Below are 20,266 nucleotides of genomic sequence, written 5' to 3'. Positions count from 1 at the left end.
ATGTTCTGTACTTTCCTTTTTGTCCAAACACTGAAGGAAGACCCACCTGAAGTGAATTCAAATTATGAAGGTACTTTTAATATAAGTCTGCTTCAGAGTTCGCTGTCATGCGTTCTGCTAAGTCAGAACCACTACATGAATACAAGTAAAACAGTAACATACAGTACTGTCAAGTAAACAGGAGAAATCCTGACTAAATTAAGGCGATGGCAAAACTCCCAGCAACTTCAGTGAGGCCAGGATTGCACCCTTATCTTGTTGATCAAAACAATTATTTCACTGTTCTGAAGGACCAGATTGCTGTGCCTGCCAAGAATTTCTTAATGCAGCCTACCATGGTAAGTCTTAATTGTATATACCTCTATAACTATTCCTTTTTCATTCTACCAAGGTAAACCATTGACTTGCCAAAAATATTACAACATAAACAAACATCATCCACAACAAAGACCTTTCTCTCATCTTAGCAAAGAGCCAGATGTACCAAAGCTGTCCTTAGCATAACCTTACCACTGGTCTGCAAATGAATAATTATCACACCCTCACCACCCATTACCAACCACTGATGCTCATAGCTTCTCAAGTGGCATACATGCATTAAAAAGGAATGGTTTGAACCAAGAAATGAAGTGCTTTCTTGGATTTGCAATGTTTTGTTGCAGAAAGCTTCCTATTTTTCAGTAAATCACAAAGTACACAATTGAAGAAATATCTTCCACATAGCATGGACCCAAATTCAGAGTAGACTAGCCATGAACAGTGTAACTGAACACCTCCTATATTTCTTCACAGGGTTTACAATATACACTGTAACTACACTAACCAAAATGATCTCATCTATATGCAATTCAATAGCCAGAGAGAAGTTATCCACATGAGAATCAATTTTGCACTAAATGAACAAAACTGTTTTTAAGGTGCTGCAAAGACAATGGAAAATAAAGGCTCTCTTTTGACATAGATACCACTACGACTTATTTGGAAATATTAAAGAGATCTGTTGTAAGATTGTACAAGAAGCATTTTTCCCTTGATAACTAAATAAATGAAATAATTAAGCAGAACTGGCTAATTTGTTCTCCTCAGACTGAGGAAGTATTGCAAAGTATTAATTCTGCCAATACAGTGCCTTTGTAGGGAAACACGGCAGTTGTTCGCTGCCACAGGCACCATAAGAGCCTGTCTTAGTTTCAGAAGGACTTTTAGGATATAATCACAGGAGTATAGGAAAATCCTATCTGTAACATGGGATACGGCCCTTGCTAGATCTTAACCTCTTTAATCACCTCATCATATCTGGCTGGATTCTACTTTACATTACTCCACAGAATTTCCTTCTTAACAATTTTTGGTAGAATGTAATCAGACCCAGAATATCTAACATAATTTATTCCACCAACTTTAATCTCCTGCGTAACTCCTGCCACATTATTGCCAGCTTTATTGATGACCTAATTCAAATGAGAATGTCAGTTTATAACTTCATTTAAGTACCCCTGAACAGCAACCTAATACCCCTAATGACTACTCTGGTTACAAGAAACCCTCTCCATTTTAAAGATAAACCCCCAGAATTATTAATTCATATCTATTTAAATAGATTTTAAGACTGGAAGGAAACAGTCTGATCATTTAGCGAGACTTTACTCTGAAATGTCTTCCACAAATTCCTATATGTAATTCAAGCATCCATTTATTTCAAAGCTGCTTTCAAGAATGTCACCAGCAATTACTTTTACTTAAAAACCCCTCAGTTTTGATTGAAAAGTTTATTTGAAAAAAGTGCTAGAAGAAACACATGCTTATCGGTACTCTGATACAGTTTTAAGATAATCATGAAAGATTTCTCAGTGCAGCCATAAAATTTAATATAGTTCAGCACTACATAACTTACAGTAAAAAACATTGTTCATAATATTTATAACCCTCTAGTTGCACTATTCCTGTTCAGCCATCCATTTGAATTGGGGCATCCGTCATCATCCATATACATCAGACCTGCTCTTTGATCTATTCTGGTAAATTTAAAGGCTGAGTAACTGCTCTTTGAAACACACAGTGTGGCACAGCTGCTTATTGTTACACGGAAGACAGTAGGTCATTAAAATTGAAATTCAATTAATACAGTGGAACATCCCCCTAATCATGTCCCAACTTTGAAGTAATGCCCCTTTTGGTGAAATCTCTAATTTACAGTTAACTAGTTTTCTTCAAGTGGAATAACAGTCAAGCTTTGGTAAAGGTCAAAATTAATAAAGTGCATCTTTCATCAAAAGACAGAGCTACTGGCAATGCACCCTGCTGTGGTATTTGCACTTATAATACACAGCAGAAGCCCATGAGATATATAGCCTACCACATTAATCACATGAAACTACCAAGCTTGCGGTTTTTACCAGTTTGCTGAAGGTTTTTATAATCCTGCAAAGTACTTCAGCATTATTTAGTTAACTAAATATTATCTTTTTTTATTAGTGATTTACCAACATTCCAGTTAGCAGAGGATGAGCTAAATCTGTGTCTCAAAGTGTAACTGAATCAAAACAAAACCTTTGGGATTCAAATTCATGTAGCTTTTCACTTTTGCTTGCCCTCTTATCAGCACTGTGGTTCAGCCAGTGACATGATTAGGAAAAAAAAAAATTACTTGTTTTAAAGAATTTTCAAATCTGCCAGTGTCATGAAGCACCTCATGTTTGACTTTATTACATTTTCCAGCTCAAATACCAGATCAAAGCGTTAGAGATGGGTGAATCAATAAACACCTGGCAAGGGAAACGTGAATTTACGGACCTTCACTTGCCATATGAACACTAGCTGAACTAACCATAGCAGTCTCAAGAGTAGACTAACAGCTGACTTCTCACAAGAAGTGGAACAGTCATAAACATGACTGGTTTTCCAAAATGCTCTCGTTCTTTAAAAATTATGAAAAAAAATCTGCAGGTTCAATACTGATGACACACAACTTTGTAACAACGTCAGGCATTTGGATTCAGGAAGATGTCACCCTTCTTCTCCCTAAGAAAAAGCCATCAAGGCCATGGGGAGGTGCAATTCCCAGGGCAGACAATGAGGAGCTTTACTGCAGTCAGATCCGGATCCTATCTGAGAGATGATTCTACACCTCATTGACTACCATCCATAACCCAAGACGCTACCTTAAAATGCCACGATTTTAATCTTAGGCTGATATGCGAGGTTATGAGCTATGCTTGCTGTGCCCCATGCTCTCCAAAAATCACCTGTCCAATCACACCTACCTCCAAGTCCGGTGTTCCAACCACCCAGAGGCAGCGAAAACCACCCTGCATTGCCAGGTGGATCTGGCTACATAATATGTTCCCTGAAGTCCAAGAGCTCTTTCTCAAATTGGTGTAGTTAACCTCAGGGAGTTACTCTTTAATTGCAGTGTAGTTTTCCATTGTAGGAAAAAAAAAAATATTAGGACAGACACCCTTGGCTTTTTTAAACTCACAACCAAAGAAAATTTTAGCTAAACTTATAAAATTGTCATTTTAAGCTTTGTTATCATCTAGTTATGCATTTTAAAAATAATCTTCTAGTATAGAATTTGTCATGCTTAGACTAAGACCCCAGGCAATTTCTGCTTCAAATGTTAAAGCCACTCTTTTACCTACTAAAGTTATAAGACCTTTAAAACTATTTTTTTGTTTCAAAAAAAAAAAAAAAGCATTGGGAACTTTAGTCTGTGCAACTCAAAACCAGCTGTACTTTGCAAGTAAAAACTTTCCAAGTGCCTGGCTCTCTCCAGATTTTTGGCAAATCTATTTGAAAAATTGAAGACTGGGGACCTGAGCCAAAGCTTGCTGAAGTCTATGGAAAATCTCCCATAGATTTCATCAGGATTTGGATTAGGCCCTAAAAAAGTCTGAAGTAATTGAAAAATCAGTTCTGCATGTACAAAATATGAATTTTTCACTAAGTTTAGATTTATTAGTCTCCTTTATGGTAATGTGGAAGAGCAAATACACTATTAGTGGTGTTAATGATGTACATACAGTCTTGCATACATGTTACTTACACTGCCTACCTAACAAAAATAATGAAATCAATCCCACATACACAAGCACCTTTACTTCATTTAAGACATGAATATTGAGAAAAAAACATTAATACCTTCATAGCTCAAGGAATTTTTTTTTTAATTAAGGACCAAACAAAATATGGGGTAAGAGTTACCCTTCAAAAGCTGCAAGCCAAATTCAGTGATAATAATAATAAAAAAAATTTCAAATAACTATCTCTTTCTGGGCACACTTGCTTAGAACAGTTTAGAATAATGTAACGCTAGCAATTTCAGCTAAGATGCATCTAATTTATGGCAGCATAAGAGAAGAGTCAGGTTTACTCAACCTAAACATGTGAGAAAACAAAAAGTAGTAAATGCAGAACAAACGGGTTGTGGTACCTGAAATAACAGCCACAACGTCTCCTGATGTGTAAACAGTTACATCTCTGCTGACTAAAGGATGTTACTTCCAGTCAGAAGAAACTGAATAAGCCATTAACCTTGACATATTCTGGCTTGAGCTATATATCACATTAAAAGAAATACTTACAATCAGTTTAAGAGAAATGTTGCACACATAAAAAAGAGGAAAAAAGAAAAAAGGCTGGCAAAGAACCTGTTTTCAGCATTTTAAGAGATGAAGGGTGACCTGTTATTTTCCACACACACACACACACCTTCCTCCCTCTGTAATATCTCTCTCCCAATACCTTTTTGTGGATGGATATGTTTTGCCATGGTTGTACTTAAAAGAAGTAGACAATCACTGCAATTTTGTGGTGGTCTTGTCTAGATAAGGACTGGAAAGGAAAAGCAATGTCATCTAAACTGCAGAGCTAATTATGCTCTTCAAACGCCTACAGCTTATGTACAAATACCAAAGCACTCCATCATATAGGTTGCTCTTGAAACATCACAGGAAACCAAAACTTAAAGGAACTAAGGAAACCTGTTTAGAAATCCAAAGTATGACTGGACATAGAAGACCGACTCCCCATTAGTAGCACACCTGAAATAAATGGATTATGCTACATTATTAAAGTTTGGGGTTTTTAAAAAATAGATCACATTACTAGTTACAGGCTCTTAAAATAACTATCTAGGTTTTACTTTTATTTTTTTACTTGCTGCTACTGAGTCTTCTGAAATGGAAGGTCAGAGGCTGTACAGTTTCTACTTTAGCAACACTTTTCCCATAGTTTTGAACAATTAGCTTATTAGTGCAGATTTTAGAAGTTCTTCTCTCTTGTGGTCTCTCAAGGACTCAACCAATGTAGAAAATAAAGCCCAGTGACAGCATGATCATTAGAGGAAATTCTTTCAACTGACAATTATTTTCACCAAAAGCTTACCTCAACATTATGAATCATTTGTGACCACTTATACTTAAGTAGGACATATTAAAATTTAATGGATTTCGATGCAAAGAGTCAGTAATAAGACTGTACACACCAAGGCTCTAACGTGTTGATCCTAACTGTACTTAGATGAGGCAAGTTGGAATTGCAATGCTGCCAACTAAATTTCATAGTACAACAAATGAATGAATCCCAAACCTCAAGCGGGATTTCTTTTTTATTCATTATGCATGACATTTTACTCTTTAAATTATTCATTTTTTTAGAAATGTTATTGCTTTAGCCTTCTTAACCTTTGTACTCCTTCACTCTGTGGTTTTTGCCAGATGTAATATCAATTGAGGAACGCAGATTTTTCCCAACAACAGAGTTAAAACCTTTTCTCAACCCTGCATACACATGTGTCTTGTTACCCTTCCATCTTATTTTGCTCCTTTCCACAATACTGGAATCTTGGAACGCCGTGAAAAAAAATATACGTATTTTCTACTGATGCCTTCTTTTCAATTAAAAAAAAATATCCAATGCTTTACCATTGTTTATGTAATCCCTGAAAACTAACCACTTGGAGAACTATCATTTGAGGCAGGCAGGGTGATGAAATTTGACTTAATTCATTGAAATTAAAGACCACCTCAGAGATCCTTCATCACTCTCTTCCCATGTCTCATATTCACATTTCCATTTTTAAGTGTGTTCACCTGAACCATGCAGAATGATAAGAACAGGTCGCAAGGCAAGCTGGCTCACCACAACCTATTAATCTGTAACCTGTGTTTTAACACCTAAAACCAACTGTACATAGAACTATGACACAAGACTGCAAGGCATATTTGAATGCTATTTATACACAGGTGTTATTGGCTCACAGTATGACTTCGGGAAAATCACTTCTGGATAGTTCAATTTTCCTTTCCACAGAAATAAATTACCTAAGTTACTAAAACAATGGAAATAAATGTTTTAAAGAGTAAAGAGAGTTACAACTGAAAGAAGTTACAACAAGTAAAGATTCATACCAGAGAGCCAAACAATCAATGTTTCTGGCTCCACCAAGCTGTTCTTAAGCTTTTCTTGAGCAACCACAAAATCTTGTTGCTGTAAGCATTCCCAAAATCCTCCCTAATGATTTGCTACTCCCCTTCCCTTTCACTAAATCAGCTTTATGGGGCAAGGGACATATTTTAGTCTCAAAAATAGAACCCAAATAATTAGTTTGAAATGTCAGATATATTACTACTTGCTTATTTCTAGGCTTTTATATTGAGATGGAACTGTTCATCATGAACAGCCGATACATTTTTGCAAAAATATTTTAAATGTGGAGAACTAGAAGTCACATTGAAGTTGCACCACTGTATCATGTTCCATAATATACCTTATCATGTCTCATTAGCTGGCATGACACAACATAACAGAACTGCATGACAATGCCAGGGGCTGTAAGTGTAATGGCAACTTCTTTGTTCTTATTCTTATGCGATTATCATCTGCAATTAGATGGAGAGAAGAAAGATATGTTTGAACTGGCTCAACAGCTCAGCATGCAGAGCTGCACAAATTGGATACAGAAGTAGACAATGATCACACTGTTTATGGATTTAGTCTCCGTTACGCCTTTGTCAAACCTTGCTAAAATCTCATTGCCTGATGGATCCACACTAGTACCACAGGATTTTCTCTGCAGTCACTGCTTTGGGCCCTGCAGATCAACAGCTGACCAAGAAAAGGGTCTTCCTACCCTTTTATTGCTCCAGTGATAGAGTTACTTGCTCCAACTATCACAGAAGGAACTGTGCATATAGTTGCATGGACATCAAAGGGCACAGTATGGAGAAGGAAACTGGTAAAGTGTAATGCAGAGAGGAGAAATGCAAAAAATGATTGAGGAAAAACAGAGAAAACCAAGCAAAGCAGAGCCATAGCGGTACCCTTCCTAGAAGGAAGAACTACAAAGAGAAGATAAAAAAATACACATTTTACCAAATGTTTGTTTGCCTTAAGGCAGTAAGAAAGAAGTTTGAAAAAACTGACACAGTGATGACAGATCTATTTTGATTTCAATGCAAGTAGTACACAACTTCCCACAGAGAACTCTCTATCTGTGTAGGGGAACCCCAGATTCTACAGGCAAGAGAGAAAACATATACTTGTTAAAGTGCAAACATACACCAACTTTTGAATCAGATAAATGTGTCTAAGTTTTGAGCACTTAAATTGAAGGTTAACAAATGTGATACTTTAGTGATACATAGCTATAATTCATATACATATATATTAAACAGATAAATTCAGTCGGCAAATGTAAGAAAAGCCTTATCTTTGTTTAAATGCAGAGTTCAGTCTTTTTTGTATCATCTCATACAATTAAAAAAATACATTTTCACTCTTAGTAAACAACCCACTTCCTGGGGGAATCAGTCTTTCAAGGTACTTTATTGATCAATCTATATAATTTTAAGGAAGTTAGAAAAGATGACTTAGGTTCTTAATTACAGCAGTCAAAGAGAGTTAACAGTTTCATATTTAAGAGCCTGAGCCAACAACTCCATAGAAATGAAGTGGCATGCAGTGTTTTATAAATGTGCTTTAAAAGCCTCTGGGTACATTTAACACAAAGCCCTCAGCAAACTGACTCTCAATGAGAAGTGGGGACTTTTAGTAAGGTTTAGATTCCTGAGATCACAGATATTTACCAGTGTCCTCCAGACACTTTTGTAAATAGTACTGTCTCACAAAATAGTAGAAACTGGTGAGGAACACTATGAAAAAGATGGGTAAAATGCTGAATCTAATTTGGTCAATGACAGTTTCCACTGAGCTCAGTGTACCACCAGTTCCATCAGTACCATCCAATCTTCAGGTGTACAAAATCTCTGCAAGTGCTTCCTGCAAGCTTTGTGAATAAAACTTTACTGTCACTTTTCCCTATGCAGATTTAATAAGCATTGTTAAAAAGCTTTATGAATACCCAATATTTTTAAACTGAAAAAAGAAAAAATATATAAAAGCATTATTTTAAGGGTGACAAAAGGGAAAAAAGTAGTTTAGTATTTTGTTGCTACAGAAAACATATGGAAAATATCTTGAGTGAGAATCACACTTCACAATGGATTGTAGTCTTCTGTGGAGGTAACACTGGATTTGTGTCACATCTATGATCAAAAAAAATATATTGGCAATTTTTATACACTTCTCTGCACCAGCATGGATGGTTGTCAATATACCATGATCTCAGGATCACAATACTTAAGTTACAGGAAAAGTTTTCAGACCATGATTGATCAGCCTCCAGTGATTTTGAGAATCAGCTCAAATTTTACAGCTGGTAGTTGAAAAGCATTGTCTAGTCCTCATTGCTGGCTTCTGTGCCCTCTTCAGGCTGCTAAATTACTTTTGAATAATTTTAAACTACATGATTCTAACTTATGCAGGCAAAAAGTTACTGCAGTTGCTACTGAGATAACATTACCATGACAGATGGGAGACTGGAATCTGTGTGAGTACAAATGGCAGACACTACATTTCACAAGTCATTCTGTGTTAAAGTTCACACTATAAAGTCTGAGAATACCTGAGTTATACTGCTTGTTCCTTTCCCCTAATGACCAATGAAGAACCGATAAATAACAGTGTGAGGAATTTGCAACAACAAATACCCTATTTTTTTCAGATTGAAAAAACTATTACTAGTCTTTCTTTATAGTATACTCTCTGTATACGAAGAGCTTTGCAGCAATGTTTATATCTAATATATATACATATAAATGAATATTGCTCTTCCAGGAACGCAAATCCACATGTTTTTGCAATTACTCTTGACATTCTCCTCAAGTTTAGTAGCACATAAACAGAGAGCTCCTTAAGGAATATGACACATTCTGTTTCATCCCAGTTTCCAGCTAAGAATACAGCTTCAAAATGGGAGATATTCCCTCAAAGATATCACAACAGGATTTTGAAAAGAGGTTTTTATAAGCTTACACAAGGGGAAAAAAAAAGAAAAAACAACATAGAAAAACTTTTGTCTTCCAAAGTATGACTTTGAATACATTCTGGGTGCATATATATATTTAATGCGGTAAAGAACATTGTCTTTAAAGTTAGCATTTACCCACTCATAATCTGAATGATAGAATCGTGATTATACAAAGCAGACTTATAACCAACCTGATAAATTAAAAAAGCTATGAAGGCAAAGTGTCAAGTCAGATATATACTACCATGCTTAGGAAAGCAGTATCATATGTATAGATACAAAATGGAAAACATCTGGTTAGGCAACAAATGTGTAGGAAAGGGTCTGCAGATTGAGATGGAGCAGAGTATAGTAGGATATACTCCCTGCTATAGACAAAAGGAAAAGCATTCAATTTTGGAAAACAAACAGTAAGAATTTAAAATCATTTGTGAAAAAAGACTGAGATAATCTAGTCACAATTAGCATAGAAGTAGTTACAGAAGGGATGTACTAAAAATCTTCCAGAGCTTAAAACATTACAAAGAACATCAGTAATTACCACCTCCATCTTCAATATTCACAGTAAACCAGCTTGATTTGCAGGAAAGGCAACATATAACAAATATTAGGAAAACTTCCTATGAGGATGTGAACCTAGCATATAAACTGTCAAGAGATATTGTTCAATCTTATCCAAGGTGTTTATGAGGTTCAGTTCTAAAGAATCAGTTGACCTGAGGAGACACCACTCTCTGGCATTCCACAGATTTCAGTAACGCAGTACTGGGTAACTTATCTCCAGGTTAAATAATAGCTTCTCTACTGCTACAGTTACATTCAACTATGTAAGTAAATCACACTAGAGCACAATACAAAGATCTCCTAACCAAACAAAAAGAGAAAAAAATTAATTCAAGTCCAGTTTAAAAAAAAAACAGTATAAGAAAAAGGATAGTTTAAAGAAAAATAAATCCCTAATATAAAAATAAAAACCCTTGCTTCAAAGCAGCATTGAACCAATACAGGTGCCATCTGCACACCAGGAACTACTACAGGAAAAGCAGGATCACATTCTAGCCAAAGAATAGCTGAGATACCCAAAATACAGGTCAGGCCATACTGCAAACAAGAGTTCCAATCAGATTGACACCTAAACAACTCTCCAAACAGCCACAGCTGACACTGGACACTGCTTACAGTTTTCAAAGCAATCCTGCAAAACACACAGATATTATAACAGACCTTTAAAAGCTACAGAGTTAATTCACTGCAGGTAATCAGGATTTATGCTATAAATTCTCACACCCATTAAGCTCAATACATGACAACCTGGGTGGTCTACAGCACCTTTCCCCAGCACTTCCCTGGAACTGACCCACACTTTGGGTTGGCACCACTCCCTAAGCCCCTCACCGTTCCTCTCATCCAACCGTTCATGCATTGCCAAAGGCAACACAGTACATGATATAGCCTGATGTGGCCTACAGTTATAACCATATTTAGCCAATTATTAACTTTTAATCATCCTTATAAGAATGTTTTACATACTGGAAAACTATCATGTCCCTCCTGAACATTCTCTTCCTTTTTCCCTCAGAAGACATAAAAACCAAATGGTTTTACTTACCTTTTTTGTGCTCTTCTCTGAAGTCTATTCAATTTGTTTAAGTTTTTCTTAAATTGTGCTACCCTGTAAATTCAGCCAAATCTTTCTCATGAATAATAGAAAGAAAGAAATGTATCTCCTCATTAAAGTCGTATGACTACGTCCCAGAGCTGGAATTCACCTTTAACAGGATCATATTGCTGAATTTTATTCAGTTGCTGGTCCACTATAACCCCCAGGTAGTCTCTCCTACAGCAACAGTGCTTAAGGAATTATTTCTCAATTTTTAGTTTGCCTGATTCTTATCTGATAGAGTCCTTTGCACTTATCTGGACTGACCATCATCTTACTGACTTCAGATCCTTCCTCTTATTTATCAAGATCAGAGTTATTGCTTTTTCATTGTGCTTGAAACTACTGCTACCTTGTTGCAAAACCACAATTTTAATATTCATGCACCATATTCCATCACTGAAGCCATTAAATAAAATAATGAACAAAACCAGAAGGAGCAGAGACCGTGGCACACCTCTAACAAATTCTTGGATTAACTACAAATCCTGATAACTATTTTCTGAAGGCATCTTGCAGATAGTTACACACAAAGATAAGCATCAGCGTTTCAAAGTGGCTTCAAGCAATTTCCCTAGATTTCAGGGTTACACCATCTTTAATGTATTAAATATAGCTTCTGGAAATCCAGCTTACTATTATAGTGCTGCAATACCAGAAGGGTCCTAGGCACCCTTAAAGGAATTTTAAAAAGTTGGTTGCTATATAAAAAGGAGTTTCCACCATTAAGAAAAAGAATGGGCTTCAGAAAAAGCAGGATTGAACAAGATCCTCAAGCTAATGACAGTTACACTACTGAAGAATTACCGGACCATCTTTGGCTTGGCTTGGAGCTTAAACATCCTGAAGAACTTTCCCCTACATTAACATCCAATATTTAACCATAACTCCTCGGACACAAATTCAGTTCTCACCACCTCCCTTCATGTACAGTTCTACCTCTTTCCCCTCTGCCTATTCCTGTCCCCTCCCTTCAAAGACTGGGAGAAGGAGTTCCTCTATTTGATAGGCATTAATGAAGACCTCTTTACTCAACAGCATGTATTTGTTTTTTATACTGTTTTCCCTTTCTAAGACATCATTCTCAATTTCTTCCTAGTGTAGACTGCACAGGTATTTTTAGTTGGAATCAAAAGTGAGGCAAATTTCTTCAACAACTGCACTGTTTTCACACTAAGGAGTGGTCTTGGGTACATGAACTTGTTTCTTTTAGGTGAATCTAACCAAGCAGATGAATCCCAGAAATGCACCACAAGCACTCCAACTGCTAGTGGAAGATCAGTACGTCAGACGGCAATAGAGTTAGTTCAACCCCCCTAGGAAACACACAGATGATAGAAGTCGTGGTGCCAGCCTCAATTACTTCCCCCGCCGATCTGCTTCTAACAGACCATACTACTTGCCAATATAGAGATAACCACAGAAAACCCAAGCAGGTGACAAGACAAACATTTTAAAAGCCTCAGTAAAATCTTTATTCTCACAAGAAAGCCTGTAGTTGTCTCCAGTCTGTCCAAAGACAAACACCCACATAGTTTCAAAGCATACAGCACATCCTGCTGGAGAGTAACTACCTAAATATCATGCTATTCTAAGCATTTGGCAGAAGTATTATCTCTAATAAGCCTGTCCTGTAAATGAAGATGAAATTTCTTATTTTTAAGCTTTTCCATAGTTTTCCCAAGACCATATTCTCTCAACAGTTCATGAGTAAATGCATAAATGTACAGACCCTTTTATCAAGGCTTCAGGTTGAACTCAGTGAAAGTAAGAAAGTTGTATTAGGACTTATAATTTATTTAAATGATACCTTCTTGTGACAGCCTAATTAGGTCATAATTTTGATTCTTAATTAGGTAATTTGATATTCAAAAGGACTACACACTAGAGTCGGCAATTTTGAAAGTATCATGATTTATTTTGGAATCTGTATTTGGATTACAGATTTTATTCTTTTTAATTTAAATCATGGCCAAAGAGCATTTCCAGTATAGCTAGAACAGTTTATGTTGGGTGGGACATTACTACACCAGGTCTCAAACAGCTTCTTACACAGGTACTTAGTTTTTTACTATTCATGTGAAACTTTAATCCTGGTCCCACATATCATCAATAACATGGCCAACAGCCCACAATCAAATATCTTATATTTTGCTTGGAATGCACTTCTTCCTTGTATTATTTTTATTTGAGAGGTAGTATAACTGTCTACCTGTACCACAACCGTAAAAATTATTCTAGTGCATGTCACTCATGCCTTCTTGGTGTTATTTTGGCCTGATGTAATAGAAAACAGTGGGTTTAACATTTTTCAAAATTTTAGTCTTTATATATGCAACATGGAGAGCACAACCAGACCACTTTCCCAAGGTCCTCCATCAAGAGCAAGATTTCTTCTAATTTGTTTACAATTTTTTTAAATTTTACTCTTTTCCCAAGAGAATTAACCATTACCAAATTGAGTAGTCCCCTGATCTCAATAACACTAGTCAACTGAACAGGCAGAAGTTAATTTCCTTATTAAATCAATTCACCTTATTAGCTTAGGAGGAAAAAGAATGAACTGCAGCTATGTACATCTTTTCAAAATTATTAGAAAGAAAAACAATCCCTATATAATCTTGAAGTTCAACAAATGCAATGCCCTTATCACATATTTAATCCTGCAAAGAAATACTAACAAAAATTTATAAAACTAATTTCACACTTACTCTCGGTCATTTCTTCACATATTATCAGTCCATTTCCAGATATGGGCATGGTGCAACACTACAGAAAAATTATATATACACACACACGCATATAGATGTTTGTGTATATATAAATATAGTTTCTACCATTGCATAGTCTGCAGCTGTTTTACTGAATCATTTAAAGTAGCACATGCAAAGGAGGGCTGTACATAGTAACAACAAGGACTTCGGAGTTGCCGAAACATTGCACAGGCCATTCGTGTTGTATTAAACAGGAATAAAATTCTTCTTTGTAATGTAAGAAAACAAAATACAGAAAATCAGGATACTGCCCTAACAACTCCAAACTTGATCAAAAACAACATCCATGAAGACAAAACAATAAACGCCCAATTTTAAGCATGAAGTGTGCATACGATACATTCTTTTCCCTACAGATGTAACGACTGCTGTAGGTGAAGGAGGTCAGTGATACCTGGTGTAGGAGACTATGAAGCTGAATGAACATTCAACCCAAACCCAAAGCAGGAAGCTGGGGAACAAAAAGCTGTTTCCACGTCAGCAATACTAGCTGATGTTCATTAAGAGACTGCTTGGCTCACTAGGAAAAAAAAGGCGGGAAAAAAAAATGTCTTGCAGCAGTACAAAGACGCTAGCCTTCAGACTCAAGAGAAAAGGTGTGGCTTTGCTCCACCATTATATAAAAATAAACCAGGAATATAGAAAAGGACATGAATAACATTTCTTTTAAGAAATCAAAATTCTATGATCGGCCACGTTGGACACCTTCAGGAGTTGTCTGGACAGGGTCCTGGGCCATCTTGTTTAGACTCTGCTCTTCCTAGAAAGGTTGGACTAGACGATCCCTGAGGTCCCTTCCAACCTGTGATTCTGTGATTCGTTGTGCAACACACTGAAATCTTCTCTATGTTCCTTTTCTAAACGAGAAATATTACTCAACACCTACTTAGTTTCATCTTTAATGTCATGCTTTCTGTCAGATGTCACCTAGCCAACTAGTACTTTCTAAAGTTGGAGATTTTTTTTATTCAGTGTTATCACTACATAATTAGTCATATGCATACGCCATAAAGCCAGTAATGCAACCATAATTTCCCTATTAAGAAAGTAGGACTTTTCAACTCCTCACTTTTCCATCACATTAGAAATGCGCACACATACACATTCAATTGAGAAGTGCAAAGAAGTAAGTGATGAGGCTTTTAGAGCATAAAGATGACCATTTGCTTCATTATTGTGAGAGCAGCAATAAGTGATCAAATTGAGATAAAACTTAGGTTTAAAATTACTTATTACCTAATTCATTCTACTGGTCAGCAACACAGCCAGTGTTTGATTTACACCGCCAGTGAAAAACAAACTACTAACACAAATGTGCATAATTTTAATAAACGAATACATGTTTTGAATGATGAGCATACACTTACCTGGCATTACAGCAGCTTGCTGGGTGGCTGAGTCTGTACTTAAGGAAAGGCGACCACCTTTGGCCAATCTATCACAGAATAGGGTGATGTTCTTCTTCAGTCTGCTAGTGTCTTTGGGCATGCACAACTGGCTGCTCAGAGTCAGGGCCTGTTCCTTAGAGCTCTTTGACAAACAAGTTCTTAACAAGTAAGAAATGGCAGCATCCACAGTTTCTTCCCAACCCTGGATTAAAGAAAAGGATATCAAATAGAATTAGGTGAACTGTAATGTAGTATAGCATATTAAAAAAAAGTAACAAATCAAGGACTAAGAATTTTCAAATACCAATACATAAAATATAATTTGGGGGTTAATGAGTATCATGAACACCCAGTCCTTCAGCTTGTTCAAGCAAAAGCTTCCCCAGCAAGCCTGAAAAAAACAAACTTGTCCCAATACTGACAGAGAAATACAATTTCAATAATAATAATAATAATATTAATATATGGACTGCATGTGACATGACAGTTAAATTCAGTAGTTGTATTAATAAGTGAAAACTAGGAGTTCCTGGATGCAACATTTAGAATTAAGAACAGAACTGAGATGTACATACAAACATAATATGCAGTACATAACATTATGCTGAAGCGATGCCTAGGCCGGGGGGGAAAAAAGTAAGATATCCAGTTATACATTCTTTGGAATCACTGTCTAAGATCCTGACAATATGCCAATAGCACAGAAGACTACGACTGCAACACAAAGCTGCAGATATTCAGGATCCATATATCAGACCAATTAACTTTAAGTTCTGATACCCACAGCATTAGCACAGGAGTGTCAGTGCTCTGGTGAACTGGGATTTAGATTCCTAACAGCACAGTGTGAAGTTGTAAACATTTATGAGAACAGCAGCTTAGTCATCAGTTCAGTTCAAACAAGCAGCTATCTATGGAAAAGCTTTCAGGAGGAAAAGCTGTGTTCAGTGTCATGTTCAGTATACACACTTTCATAAATTAAAGTGGTTACTCCTGCAAATAACACTCACTAAAAGTAAGTTTCTTTTCATAAGGCACCTTGGAAAGCACCTTTAAAAGTTAGCTTCAAGTTTGTAATCTGTGCCTTGGTTTTCAGTGACACAAACAAATCAAAGACGTTCCTTCAAGTAAGAATCCTGGATAGCAGAAGTCTTATTATTTGCAACAAGGTTATTAGGTTAATGTTTAAAATCTAACACATGACATCTCTCATTTATGCAGTGTGCAGTGCAGAACTGACTCTTCTTGATGCATTCTGTAATCTCAAATTGCACTTTATGATGAGACCATGTGATTAATCCAAGGTGTCTACAATCAATGAACCTGCAAGTTAGTCACGTCTTTTCATGACAATCTTACAGAGCTTGGGCAGAGTTAGCAACTAATACGAAGGGCTTTGTGGTCTGCTAACTTCAGGATGCATAACACCTCTTAGTATTCAGCTACCTGTAAGTTTTACAGATGTGCTGCCTAAATGTACAGGGAAGCAATATTCAATCGCTACAGCATTAGTGTCTGCTCTCTCAAGACTCCCGATTGGTTGGGACTGACTTCGGCAATAGTCTTTATTATTGACTTTAGAAGTTTCAAGGCTACAGTCTGGAACCACCCGGTTCTATCTGCTGCTCAGCTAACAGAAGGTAACACCAAAGTGGCTCTTTACATGGCAACTATTCAGGCAGAACAGAAAGAAAACTTAAGTATCCAGTTGTAGTTAATACAAACACAGAGTCTTCAGTTTTTAAGCTCCTTCTCATGATGCATTCTACTTGATTGAAAATGCTCAGCTAAACAGCAAAATCTCTTACCTATCCATATTTCCATAACTGGGTGAGTGTAATGTCACTGATCCCAGTTTTAAAGAATGACAGTGTCAACTCTGTCAGAGTCCACTGTCAAGCAAATAAGGTTTGTGAATTTCTTTTATTAGATATATATGGCTTTTATGAAGGCTAGGGTACTACTTTCACCACTTGGAGAAGCAAAGGCCACCCTTCCTGACCTCCTTACTTCCTAACAACAGGTCCAGGACAGATGCTTACTAGTGGTCAAGTATGTCAGTGAGACCACACAGTCACATAAGCTTCATCCTGGTCCAAACATACACTATTCTTAATAGTGTCCTGAAAACGTGCTGTATGTGTATAAAACATTTACATTTTGCAGAGGAACAGAATCAACTAATGGGGTTTTCTTAGTCAGTGATTGCTTTTCCTGAACAATGACAACATCAACCTACTGTCTTAGCTGGATTCCTCCAGCTGTGTTCCCCCAAAAAACCCATGTAATTTAGAAAAAATCACACCAGTCAATCAATGCTGTGATACCTTAACATTTTTCAAATATTCTAGAAAGAGTCCATTGGAATGTAATCCATCCACTGATTTGTGATGGTGACAGGAAGTAATCCATTCCACAGCCAATTTAAAGAGGTTAATGAGCTGGTAAATGCTGTCTACATTCCCACATACCAAGCAATGAAACTTAATATGTGCGAAGCATCAAAAACAGTCAAGCCAGGCACTGCTAATTATACTACAAATCATGAAAAATAAGACAACATAAATACAAGTATCCTGAGTTTCACTAAAAGACAAAGCAGCATGTGATTAACTGGTACCAGCATACAGTAGCCAAGAAGCTGGCCAAAATATCCCTCCAAATAAGTTATAAAAATGCAGGTAAAAGGAGCCTTTAAATAAGGAGACTGAAATTCAAGCTAACAAAAGTCAGGAAATTAAAAGTGGCTAGTATTCTGTCCTTGGCTCACACAGGTACGTTTTACTTTGTACCATAACGTTAACATTTTCCAACCCTTGTTCTTATATTTAATTTCCATGTAAAACTGGTTTCTCAGTAGACCATAAAACTATCTTCTCCAATTCAAGGACCGTTGACCTAGTAAGTCCAGTCAAATCCAAAGCAGCCTTTAATGATTAGTGAAAGAGTACACAAAAGCTACCTCTACAAGAAAAAAAAAAAACTTGATGGAAATCCGTTGAGGTGATTTTATACAACTAAGAATTAATGGCTGCAAATAATACTGCATTTGTCAGCAATTTTTATTGGTGCAAGGAAAGAATTGAAGGAAAAAAAATCCTGAACCGCTCACACGTTAAAAAAAAGCTAAAAGATGTTTGAAAATGAAAGCATCCTAGTCTACAGCCCACACTGAAGAATGATTCTACGTCCATAGTTGTAATATTCACTAATGGCTTTTTTTGTAGTAGTCTGTATATTTGCGGTCTGAAATGAACACCTTCAACAGAAGTGTGATACCAGCAACCCATCATCCTATGACCAGCAAGCGTTGCAATAAATACAAGTGTGAGTCAAGACTCACAGAAAGAGGTATTATTAAATCATGCAAATTCTTCATATTGACTGTATCACCTGAAATAGATACGAAAAATACTTAATTCATCAATTTAACTTTTACATTGGGAAATGCTTGGCTTCATATTTCACATGTATACAATATTCTTCTCTTGTAGGTAATAGGTAGAGATTGGCACTTTCTTTTAACCAAATCACATACAGTGCAGGAGTCTGAAGACCAAATATAGATTTGTGATACTAGCAGGACTAAAGATTGTACTAGTACACTCCACTTATATTCCATTATTATTAAGGCTTTCACATGTCATGGCATATCTGAGTGTAACTGTGATTATACATTCAATCTTACTTTGGCATAAGGTTTAACGTAGAGTACCTAATTTTTAGAAAGATTTTTTAAGTTCTACAATTTGCCAAACAAGAAGAAACCTCCAAAATTATGTTCCCTGCAAGGTAAATGACTAACCTACTGTTATTCTAAAATTCTAGACAATAAAACTGGAGGCCAATCCAGCATGTGAGATCTCACGCTGCAGATAAATTGTCAGGCTGTAGAAAGGGCACTAATCCTCTGACACAACATGCAGGTGGGGAACGTGGTACTAGTGAGGTTTGAGGGCAGGCCCTGTTGGGAGGCACACCACTGTAGCCTGCCACTTGTCTGCAAGACTCCACTCTCCGAGAGTTTAGCTGGTCAACAGACAAGGTCAACTAGACATACAGAGGGGCAGGATCTGAGAGAAGGAGTTCAATATGGCTGTTAAGATGCATAGGACAGATATAAATATATATAGAGAGAGGGAGAAGCATGAGACAGGACCTAACTGTTGTCAGATTTGTAAGTCTACTCATATGGTTTAGCTTTGTAACACATTTATACTGTGTAACTGTCCACAAGCATTTTCTTAAGTTTTTAGCTTCTCCCTGCCTCCACCGATAGCATCATTCACAAATCACTGGAAGTTAATGAAGTGAAAGATGAAGTATTGGTTAAACGAAGTTGCTCCTACTGAGGTCCAGTCAATATCTGACCTAGCTGCACAGCACAGTTTACAGCAGTTGGTTTCCATTGCAAACACATACACAAATAGAAGTACCAAGTCCACTTTCTAAAGACACTAATGTGATTTCACTTGGAAAACACTTGAGAATCTAATAGCTCCTGCTGCAAACACCACACTGGAATTTCTGGTGGATACAGGGGTTTTGCTTCATGTTTCCCCTCAGAACAGGAGTGAACTGCTTCCAGCACAGTCAAGACCTAATAAATATGAGACACACAAGTAGATAATAATAAAGCACATTCTGTCACTTCACTGAACAAAAAAAAAAACCCAAATTATATTTTACCTGCAAGTTTTACCACATGCAGTTACTATGAAAAATAAAAGCATTTGTTGCTTTTTAATTGAAAATCTTTAGCAAACGTTACCAAATTTTAAGCTGTATTTGAAAATCAATAAACTGAAAGACTACCTGTTTCTATATTGTTTGATATTAGATTTTAAAATTTGTTCTGAGACATGGAAGGTTTTGACACACAAACTACTGATTCAGCTAATGGCAAACACATCTAGACAGCCAAGCCAAGCCTCATCTAACTGATGAACTCTATAGACAGAATGATTTGACTAATCATCAAGAAACAGTGGGCAGTCAAATCTATGATTTACATGGATAGCCTACAGGACTATCTTAAACATATAAAGGGTAAAGATTTTTAAAAATTTTATCA

The 20,266-nt window shown here is 36.5% G+C and overlaps 1 protein-coding gene across 4 annotated transcripts in view; it reads right to left on the bottom strand.

Annotated features, from left to right (window-relative positions):
* BBS9 (Bardet-Biedl syndrome 9) overlaps nt 1-20,266 on the bottom strand; it is a 312,074-nt gene that overhangs the window by 136,805 nt on the left and 155,003 nt on the right. For all 4 annotated transcript variants that reach the window (XR_010371645.1, XM_064443921.1, XM_064443920.1 and 1 more), the window contains one exon: nt 15,172-15,394. Coding sequence is in view for 3 of the 4 variants with exons in the window: in XM_064443921.1 (XP_064299991.1) it covers nt 15,172-15,394 (223 nt within the window). In the remaining variant the exon portion in view is untranslated. The remainder of the gene's footprint in view (nt 1-15,171; nt 15,395-20,266) is intronic.

Source organism: Phalacrocorax carbo, chromosome 2, assembly GCF_963921805.1.
Source record: "Phalacrocorax carbo chromosome 2, bPhaCar2.1, whole genome shotgun sequence".
In the NCBI taxonomy this organism is placed as follows: Eukaryota; Metazoa; Chordata; class Aves; order Suliformes; family Phalacrocoracidae; genus Phalacrocorax; species Phalacrocorax carbo.
This window is presented reverse-complemented; position numbering and strand designations above follow the sequence as displayed.